This window comes from Oryctolagus cuniculus, chromosome 4 (assembly GCF_964237555.1).
Source record: "Oryctolagus cuniculus chromosome 4, mOryCun1.1, whole genome shotgun sequence".
In the NCBI taxonomy this organism is placed as follows: domain Eukaryota; kingdom Metazoa; phylum Chordata; class Mammalia; order Lagomorpha; family Leporidae; genus Oryctolagus; species Oryctolagus cuniculus.
In genome coordinates, this window is record NC_091435.1 from 174,059,363 (window position 1) to 174,070,031 (window position 10,669).

At 59.2% G+C, this 10,669-nt stretch overlaps 1 protein-coding gene across 1 annotated transcript in view; it reads left to right on the top strand.

Moving 5' to 3' along the window:
• The window catches only part of ITGA9 (integrin subunit alpha 9), a 305,530-nt gene extending 299,113 nt beyond the window's left edge, over positions 1-6,417 (top strand). Inside the window, exon 28 of the mRNA XM_070073006.1 lies at positions 5,254-6,417. Within this exon, the coding sequence (XP_069929107.1) occupies positions 5,254-5,352 (99 nt within the window). The 3' untranslated portion in view covers positions 5,353-6,417. The remainder of the gene's footprint in view (positions 1-5,253) is intronic.
• Positions 6,418-10,669: the final 4,252 nt, after the last annotated feature.

Below are 10,669 nucleotides of genomic sequence, written 5' to 3' on the forward strand. Positions count from 1 at the left end.
GTGCTGGCAGCCCGAGTGTAGGGTAGGCCAGGTCCTGTGTGTAGAGGTGTGCTGGCAGCCCGAGTGTAGGGTAGGCCAGGTCCTGTGTGTAGGGGTGTGCTGGCAGCCCGAGTGTAGGGTAGGCCAGGGCCTGTGTGTAGGGGTGTGCTGGCAGCCCGAGTGTAGGGTAGGCCAGGTCCTGTGTGTAGGGGTGTGCTGGCAGCCCGAGTGTAGGGTAGGCCAGGTCCTGTGTGTAGGGGTGTGCTGGCAGCCCGAGTGTAGGGTAGGCCAGGTCCTGTGTGTAGAGGTGTGCTGGCAGCCCGAGTGTAGGGTAGGCCAGGTCCTGTGTGTAGAGGTGTGCTGGCAGCCCGAGTGTAGGGTAGGCCAGGTCCTGTGTGTAGAGGTGTGCTGGCAGCCCGAGTGTAGGGTAGGCCAGGTCCTGTGTGTAGGGGTGTGCTGGCAGCCCGAGTGTAGGGTAGGCCAGGTCCTGTGTGTAGGGGTGTGCTGGCAGCCCGAGTGTAGGGTAGGCCAGGTCCTGTGTGTAGAGGTGTGCTGGCAGCCCAAGTGTAGGGTAGGCCAGGTCCTGTGTGTAGAGGTGTGCTGGCAGCCCGAGTGTAGGGTAGGCCAGGGCCTGTGTGTAGAGGTGTGCTGGCAGCCCGAGTGTAGGGTAGGCCAGGTCCTGTGTGTAGAGGTGTGCTGGCAGCCCGAGTGTAGGGTAGGCCAGGGCCTGTGTGTAGGGGTGTGCTGGCAGCCCGAGTGTAGGGTAGGCCAGGTCCTGTGTGTAGGGGTGTGCTGGCAGCCCGAGTGTAGGGTAGGCCAGGGCCTGTGTGTAGAGGTGTGCTGGCAGCCCGAGTGTAGGGTAGGCCAGGTCCTGTGTGTAGAGGTGTGCTGGCAGCCCGAGTGTAGGGTAGGCCAGGTCCTGTGTGTAGGGGTGTGCTGGCAGCCCGAGTGTAGGGTAGGCCAGGTCCTGTGTGTAGGGGTGTGCTGGCAGCCCGAGTGTAGGGTAGGCCAGGTCCTGTGTGTAGGGGTGTGCTGGCAGCCCGAGTGTAGGGTAGGCCAGGGCCTGGCACGCATGCAAAAGGCAGGAGTGGGTGTGCGTCAGCCGTGGGAGAAGGGGTGGGGGCAAAGGTCCCAGGGTCTCCTAGGGCCTGTGTATTAAGAGTACTGACGGCGTTGGTGCTGTGGCGTAGTGGGAAAAGCCACGGCCCTGGAGGCTGGCATCCCATAGGGGCACCGGTTCAAGTCCCAGCTGCTCCACTTCCTATCCAGCTCCCTGCTGACGCACCTGGGAAAGCAGTGATGGTTTCCTGCACCCTCATGGGAGGCCCGGAGGACGCTCTTGGCTCCCAGCTTTGCCCAGGCCCAGCCCTGGCAGAGTGTGCCAGCAGATGGAAGCTCGCTCTCTCCCTCTCTCCACGTAGCTCTGTCTTTCAAGTAAATACAATAAACCTTAGAATAAAAGAGCACTGACAGCATGTGTCTGCTGCACCCCGGTGGTTATCTTCAGTTTAATGTCGCTCAAGGGGATGACAAGACCTTGCTAAGCTTGGGTTTGCAATGCTGTCTTCTTAATTAACGTTCTCTTAGAAGACGTTAGCTACGAAGGTCTGATGTCTGCTTATGAGATCTATGGAGAAACTCAAAGCTAAGCTAATTTTGATGCAAAGGTGTTTTGAAATCCACGCATACGCGGAGTCTTTGACGTTCACGTGGACGGGCGTGCGGTGCAGTGGCCAAGACGTGCCTCCTCGGACGCCCGCAGCCCCTTTCAGGGTGCCCGAGTGTGGTTCTGGCTCACTTGCAGCTCCGGCTTCCTGTGGTGTGCACTCTGGAAGCAGCAGGTGATGGCTGCAAGTCCTTGCTCCCTGTCCCCCATGTGGGAGACCCAGATGGAGTAACATTTCTGCGCCAGCTCCCGTTTTTCCACATTCTTCTTGGAGTCTGCCTGTGAGGACTTGGAGGGTAACCTGCTGCTTCCTGTTCTGTCGGTCCCTGGGCGATTTTTCTCACATGTTTGTTCAGGGTGACCTTTCTTTTTTTTTTTTTTTTTTTTTTGGACAGGCAGAGTGGACAGTGAGAGAGACAGAGAGAAAGGTCTTCCTTTGCCGTTGGTTCACCCTCCAATGGCCGCCGCGGCCGGCGCACTGCGCTGATCCGAAGGCAGGAGCCAGGTGCTTCTCCTGGTCTCCCATGGGGTGCAGGGCCCAAGCACTTGGGCCATCCTCCACTGCACTCCCTGGCCACAGCAGAGAGCTGGCCTGGAAGAGGGGCAACTGGGACAGAATCCGGCACCCTGACCGGGATTAGAACCCGGTGTGCCGGCGCCGCAAGGCGGAGGATTAGCCTAGTGAGCCGCGGCGCCAGCCCCTTTTTTTTTTTTACAGGATTGTTATTTCTCCACTCTTGGTGCCATTGCTACGTGTCCCTAGGTTACAGGAGACAGGAATTCTAGGCTCATAGTAAATCCCTGATTCTCACCCCCACACCTGATTGACAGCCGTACACAACTCCTTCAAGCCTCGCCTGTTTCCCATGGGTAGGATTGAGATTAATCCTGTAGCTTGAAATATCGTAGATGTTTGAAGATGCACAGAATTGCATGTGTTTTGTGGAATTTGGAGACCTCACAATCACTTAAAAATATTGTTAAACTATATTGGACTTTTTTCTTTCAAATTTAAAACAATTTGAAAATTTTCCAGAAATTCCCCAAAACAAATCTTTGAAACAGATAACACTGGGCCAGGACCCCGCCTTGTTCTCTGTCAGAGCCCTGGATCCATGGCTTTGGGTCCACAGACAAGGCTGCCATCAGGATTCGGGGCAGAGGCAAAGACCCTGGGGTCAGGAGACAGAAACGGCCTTCGCTGTGATCCAAGGGCAGCTGGGGGGGGGGGGCAGAAATCCGACCCCAGGCCCCTAGGACGTGCCTCCTCCGTGAGCAGGCCGGGATGGCGCCAGGAGGACCTGCCGTGGCCGCGGTTGGGGGATCCCTGCTGTCTGTGTGTGGACGCCATCTAACGCCCTAACCACACTCTCCGCAAAAGCACAAAGGTGACGTTCTCCTTCTCTGAAGTAGCCTTGCTTTACTGTTTTAAGAACCAGTGTTAGCGTGACAGGGTCACTGCCGGACCACATGGCCCTTCCGTGGCCCTTCCTCAAGACACTGACATCGTCTGTCGGAAAATTCAGAGAAAGCTACCGACTGTGTTAGCGCCAAACTCTCTGCTGCCATCTCCTGGAAAGTTGGATAAGTGCATACGGCTCTGATCGCAGAGGTGGTGGCAGCCCCCACCCCTGCACCTCCAGGGGACCCAGCTCTCTAACCAGGGAGTGCATTATGGTTTTTGTTTTTCTAAGGATTTATTTATTTGAAAGGCAGAGTCACAGAGAGAGAGAGGCAGAAAAAGAGAGACATCTTCCATCCTCTGGTTCACTCTCCAGATGGCTGCAACGGCCAGAGCTGCGCCAGTCCAAAGCCAGGAGCCAGGAGCTTCTGGGTCTCCCAAGTGGGTGCAGGGGCCCAAGGACCTGGGCCATCTTCCACTGCTTTCCTAGGCCACAGCAGAGAGCTGGATAAGAAGTGGAGCAGCCAGGACTCGAACCGTCGCCCATATGGGATACCAACACCGCAGGCGGTGGCTTCACTCACTATGCCACAGCGCTGGCCTTGCATTATGTTTTAAGAAAGGGTCTTTGGGCTCCAAAGAAGAAAGACATAACTCATGCTGGGGCACAGGGTAAGGAGGCGAGTGCTCTTTAGGCCTGAGGCTAACATCACTCTGAGAAAAAAGCTCGCTTCCGGAAGCCTGCAGGAGACAGCGGTGCCTCCGTGCTGCTGGTGAGGGGTGGCAGCCGTGAAAACCGCAGGTGAGCGTGCGTTCAGAGGCTCTGAACCCCTCCCACACACTCGGTGTCAAGTCCTCCACTGGGACAGCCGTGAGAGAGCCAGCCAGCTCTTGTCCATCTGTGGACAAGTGAGATGAGTGACCAGGCCCCTGCATCCTCTTTCTGTCCAGAACCCTGCCCGCTGCCCCCTGACTCATTCAGTAACCCCGCAAACAGACAAGAAATCAAGGATGTGCCCATGAGCCCGTGCGTGTGACCGGCAGCTCCGGAGCACCAGCCGTCTGTGCAGCTCGCTGTCCGTGGGCTGGCTGAGTTCCGCAGGCCGGTTCTTGCGTCTCAGCTGGGCCTGCGTGTGCACCTGCAGGTGGTCAGGGATTGGCTGGTAGAGAGTGAGGTCCTCCGAAAGAAGCCAGAACCCATGGGGCCTCCGCGTGGGGTGGACACGGCTTCCCCTTCCTCACATCCAGTCTTCAGAGGGAGTCTTGGCAGAGCTTCCGGGCGGGGGAAAGAGACTCTGCCCCGTGATGGGGGCAGATGCACAAGTCCCTAGGCAGAGGGCCCAGCCGCAGGGGGTGGCAGGTTTCCCCCTGGTACCAGCCACAGGGGGGAGACACAGGAGTCCCAGGACAAGTGCGGATGACGGGAGGGCAGCAGGATGGAGGCCCCTTCTTGGTGAGTCCACACGCCTGGCTGTGCTGCATGGACAGCGGGAACTCCGGAGTGGAGAGAGCCGGGCAGCAGTGAGCTCGTCTGCCCGTAGAGGCGCGTCACGTGAGAACGGATTTATCAACTGCTCCGCAGGTGGCTGGTGCCTCCCAGGATGTGAAAGCCAAATTGGGTCAGGACGTAGCAGGCCCTGGGTTTCTTATCCACGGGAGCCTCGGCTGTTCTGTCCGTGATAAAGCTGCGGCCAGGGCTGGGACGGCCGTAGACGGCCCACGGGAGCGTGTGGTCCTGCCCTGCCACGGCTACGGCAGGCGGGACTCGCAATCCAGTCATCTGCAGCAGGTGGTGTGTAAGTTGGTCGTTGAGTGACGTTGTCCATGTCCAAACGGCCCCGGGGGAAGAGGCTCCCTAGCCCTGCTCTGGACGCAGGACAGAGGACGATGTTTCCCCAGGTTTGACCGCGAGACTTCCTGCACTCCCAGACACCTTTGCGTGCTGCCCACCCAGCTTGGGAAACGCCTCACCTAGTGCGTCCTGTAAGGAATTAGCAGCTTACTGAGATAGCCCGCAGGGAGTCCGGGCATTTGAAAAGTGGTCCAGTGCAGCGCTGTTGTGGCTCGTGTGTTTTCTAGACAGTTCTCTGAGGCTGCCCAGCTCACACTGGTCGTGCCTTCCCCCCCCAGGCCAGACCACCCTGGACTCCACACGGCCAGTGATTCCACAGCTTTGCTAACCCGGCCTCTCCTCTCTGCCTTCCAGGTGGGCTTCTTCCGCCGAAGATACAAAGAGATCATCGAGGCCGAGAAGAACCGGAAAGAAAACGAAGGCAGCTGGGACTGGGTGCAGAAAAACCAGTGACCCGCCGCACCGGTCAAGGGCCCACTCGCCAGCCTGCCGTCCTCGATCTTTGTATCTTCCATATTTGGAAGAAAAAAAAAATGTTCTCCAGATTTTTCGGAGGCCCCACTGATGCTGTCCCGTCCTCATTCTGCGGAGCCCAGGTGCTGGCCTGAGGCGGCCACGGCAGCCAGGCCGCTTGACCGGAGCCACCACCCTGCCTTTGCAAGATGAACTTGAACTGTGGAGAGCGAGTTACGCGCCTGGATGCAGCGTGCGCGGTCAACCCTCAGGGGAGAACTATTGCCTAAAAGTATTTTTATAAATCGAAGCCTTTTATATGGATTATGTCTATATTTGTACCGATGTTTTATTATTTCTATTAAATAGCTATATAATTCAGTCAAGCACGGATCTCGGGCCAGAAGTCTTGGCAAACATGGAGGATGGAGATCTGTCTGTGCTCTGGGACTTGCTGTTAGAGGGCTTGCCGATGGCACAAGCCAAGGAAGCCTGGAGTCCTGGACCCACCGCGCGGTGGTGCTGCGTGCCCGGCGGGGTGGTGCAGAACCCTGGGACTTTGCACGTCCGCAGCCTGCGGTCACGTTCAGAGCCAGGCGCCACGGAGCCCCAAGTGTCTTCCCCTGTGCACCTCTCCTTGGAAGATTCCCAGCAGGAATTTGGACGGGAAATGTGGCTCCCAGCAGCACGTCTGCTCTGCATCACATCTCCTCCTCCTCCTCCTCCTCCTCCAACTTGATAGATTTTTGGAACAACCCACAAGGGTCATCTGGTCAACCTCAGAATGGCACCTGACCCAGGACACCTTCCATCAGGACTCCTATGTCACAAGGACTCAGCGTGCTCTGAGCGGACTTGCGTCTGCCTGCAGCAGGACGTGGTCGGCGGTCATTTTCACTCAGAGATCTCTGTCTCCCCCCCCCCCCCGCCAGGCTTGCTGTCCCGGAGCAGGGTCATTGCAGACCCCTCCCCAGTGACGAATGTTCAACTCTTTTTTTTTTTTTTTTTGGTCTTGGGTAGGGATCCCAGAAGCAGACCCTGAAACAAGGATTTGTGTGCAAGTAACTTATTCAGGAAGTGTTCTCAGGGGTGCCAGGTCAGGGGTGGGGGGTGGGGGGGCAGGACAGGGAAGGAGAGAGCGCGGGCAGAGGTGCCCTTATAGGGAGGGCCCACAGGGGCGGCTTCTGCTCCATCAGGGCTGCTGTGGGGGTGGGAGTGGGGGTGGGGGGACGTGGGCCCCACACCTGTCCCAGCCGGAAGCAGGGCCCCCAGGGCTGTGTTCCTGCACCCAAGGGAGGTGTGGGTCTTCTGCTCACAGCCCCTGCTTGGCAAAATGGCTCCAGTGAAGTGGGGGGTGGGGCCCTAAGGGAAAGCCACAGGGGGTGCCTCTACCTGGGGACGCAGAGGGACCCGGCCCAGCACTGACTGCCCCCTCCCCACACATGTGGAGCTGAGCTGCAGCCGCCAGTGCTGTCTGTGCCACACCCGGTTCTGAGTGCAGCGTGGTTGTCTGGCAGGCAGGGAGGCGGTGGGTAGCCGGTGTGCTCAGCCCGATGGGGGCCCCGGGCACACACTCAGGAGCTGTTGGTGGACATGGCCAGCATTCCTGCTGCTAGAACCGTCACTAAGAAAACGCGGGGCTGACAGCGAGTCCCGATGGCTGATCAAGCCCCGGCCCCGTACGGATGCCCTCAAGTGGGAGCGAAACGGTGTAGCACGCAAGGATCTTAGAGGCCTCGCTTGCTGGGAGCTGACACGTCAGGGGTCTGCGCATCGCTGGGAGGTCACACATTCAGCATCGGGCAGACGGGTGCTCTCTGCACCTGCTCGGCTGACTTGCAGACACAGCTGAAGTCTGGGCAAAGGTGGCGAGAGTCCTGAGCAGGGAGAGGTGTGGGGCGTGTGTGTGTCCTTGGCTTCTTGCTGCCCTGCTGCGGGCAGGCATTGAGTGTGCCCTGCTCCCCGTCCGGTGAGCTGGGGGAGAGACAGCACAAAGCTGTGGACTCAGCTGACCCTCGCACTCGGGGGCTGCTGCTCACGGCGAGGCTCAGAGGTAGCGCCAGGGCCGTGCTGCGCCACGAACGAGCGCTCGCTCGTGGGTTTGGTCAAAGCAAGAAGCAAAGCAGTCGTGGGTGGGTTTTGGTTTAACAGCCGTGCAAGGCCCCCGCTGTGTGCCGGGCATCGCGCCAGGTCAGGAGCTTCCCCAGGAAGACCCCAAGGGCTCTGTTCCCCGAGGTGGCCAGCCCTTCCGCTTTGGCGTATGGAGTGGGCATTTGGGACCCCACCCACTGCTCCCCCTTGATGGATGGCGTCTGGCAAACCGTTTCCCTTTCGTAAATCACTTGGGATTCTTGGGTGTTGGGCCTGGGGCAGCTGCACCCACAGCTCTGGCCGCGCGCCTGTGGAACCTCTGACCAGCGTCCTCCAGGGTGCGGGCGCCTTGCTACAGCGTCGAAGGGTGAGCCCAGGCCCTCGGTGCTGCTGCCGGAGACCAGAGCCCCACTTTAGGACCGGAGGCCTGCCGTGGGCATCCTCACAGAGCAAGACCCCACTTGCTACTGCTTGATTCCAAAGGGTGGAACCACACACATTGTGACCTACCCGGGAGGTCCCTCGGAGTCTTAAGGTGATGGTCACAGGAATGGCCCTGCGTCACGAGGAGTGGACGCTGGCAGCCAGCCCAGGCGTCTGTGTGGGGAAGGCTGGTGCCGCCTCTCGTCCGATCCTGCTGAGCAGCACGCGGGGTGAGAGCTGACACAGGCCGAGCTGTGGTTAGAGCTCTCGCTGCGGGCAGTTCGCCGGCCCCACCCCCGGCAGGAGGCCCTCGGGGAAGCAGACCGGGTGGGGCCGTGCGTCTGTCCGCCTCTCCAGGATATTCCTGCGAGTCTCACCGCGTGTTCCCGCTCTGCAGGCCCACTGTAGGGTCCTGTCACGTCTCTCTCCGGTCTGCTTCAGCTGTCAGCCGCGTGTTCACTGTGCACCCCGCCGTCGGCAGGTGCAGAGCCTCGGGAGGTGGCCGAGGGTCTTAGCAGCAGCCGAGCCGCACAGTGGCCCCTTTGCAGAAATGGTTCCCTGTGCTCAGCGCCTGTAGGCCGTGAGAGTTTGTGGGGCCTGGGCCTGTCCCAGAGACAGGGCTGTGAAGTTCAGGAGCGTGGGGGTGTCTGCAGGCACCAACGGGCCCACAAGGCTTCCCCGGGCCATCTTCCAGGAGACATCTGTGGGCATCGCCGGGACTCAGAGGTCTGGCAGACGTTGTAAGCCATCCAGCAGTTCACCTGCACCAAACTGGGTAAAGTCAACGGCAAGAAGGTGAGACAGAGGCCATGAGCGGTCCTGGGACACGTGGGCCTCCTGGGAGAGCGGGGACAGATCCCGCACCTGGCCTCCGTGCCGTGCTACTGCGGGCCCCTGCGGGAGACATCCGTGAGAGGCGATTCTTGGCTTATTTGGGGGCGTAAGGCCGATGGCCAGTGAACACAATTATGCTGGGTCCCCCATGCCACGTACACCTTGGTGCCCCACGGGCCCCGGTCAGACTCCCAGAATCCGAGGGTGTGTGCCAGGGCTGTGGCTGCTGTGTTGCTCTGTAGGGCAGTGACGTCCACAGTGGAGCGTGCTTTGGAAGCCCAGACTGGCTGGGGGGAGGGTACGGAGCCAGGAGGCCAGCCAGGCACTCAGACACGCCGGGGCGGGGGGGGGGGGGGGGGGCACGTTCCCGACGTGTGCAGCGCTGGTCGGCGTGGCGATCGCGGGTTCAGGCTCTGTTCAGGGCCGTCTTGTTTTGCTGTGTTTTGGTTTTCGTGATGTGCACGGTGTGAGAGCGGAGGGTTGCATGGCAGGTCCCCACTCTGCGTGCGCTTCGGCACCCCGTTTCTGTTGAGGAGTTGGGTGGCACGGGGGGCGCTCCTCATAAGGGCTTGTGTATTAAAGTCTATGCAGTCACTTGTACTTCACCTGCACTGTGTGGGAATGCCAGGTTTACCAAAATACATGTTTGGAATAAAAAAAAATGGCTGCAGATGACTCGGGAGTCTGATTTCTGGGGTCTGTGCCGCAGCTCCTCATTGCTGGGAAACACCTTCCAGTGTGCCCAGCACGCACTCGACAGGGCTTGGATTCCGAATCTCCGTCCCTCCGTCCCTCCGTCTAGTTACGTCCTCGTTTTTACCGAACATTGGAGGTTCTAATCCTCAAGACGAGTCGGACAGAGGTCTGCCTCAAGAGTAAGGCTGTGGTTATACCAGTCAAGTCCACTGCTTCCTGCCTACTGTGGCGTTCACTACTGCTTTCACGTTTACTAAAGTCTCTTCTGCCTTTAGGTTAAAATTCACCCACCGCACCTTCCGGAGGAAGAGAGAAAAGGTACTCACCAAGGGGCTAGGGAGGAGCCTGGAGGGGGAGCAGGGGGAGCGACTGAATGGGGCACCTGCATCTCGTATCTGAGCCCAGGTCTGTCCACACCTGCGTCTCCTCTCTGAGCCCGGGTCCGTCCACACCTGCACCTCCTCTCTGAGCCCGGGTCCGTCCACACCTGCACCTCCTCTCTGAGCCCGGGTCCATCCACACCTGCATCTCCTCTCTGAGCCCGGGTCCGTCCACACCTGCACCTCCTCTCTGAGGCTCAGGTCCGTCCACACCTGCGTCTCTTATCTGAGGCTCAGGTCCGTCCACACCTGCATCTCTTATCTGAGGCTCAGGTCAGTCCACACCTGCGTCTCCCGAGGCTCAGGTCCGTCCACACCTGCGTCTCCTGAGGCTCAGGTCCGTCCACACCTGCGTCTCTTATCTGAGGCTCAGGTCCGTCCACACCTGCGTCTCCTGGGGCTCAGGTCTGTCCACACCTGCGTCTCCTGGGGCTCAGGTCTGTCCACACCTGCTTGTGGTGCAGCTCTCCTCTGATGCACATCTGGAGGTTGCTCATGAAAGCTCAGGTGTTTGGGTCCGCCCTCCCACGTGGGGGACCGGGGCGGTGGCCCTGGCTCCTTGCTGTGGTGCAGGTGCCGGCCCTGGCCGTTGCAGGTGTGTGGGGAGTGGACCAGCAGATGGGCGTGAGCTCTCCGTCTTCCTGCTCCCAGATAAACTCCGTGTATTGTCTTTAAATGGTTTTCATTGGGTTGGTCAGTGTTTTTGCTTCACTTTGTTCTGGCTTATCTGAATTTCAGTCTTGTGAGTTTATAGTTCCTTTATGATAACGAAACATGCGTGAATTTTTTTTAAGATTTATTTATTTGAGAGGTAGAGTTACAGAGAGGGAGAGAGAGGAAGAGAGAGAGAGAGAGAGAGAGAGAGAGGTCTTCCATCTGCTGATTTACTCCCC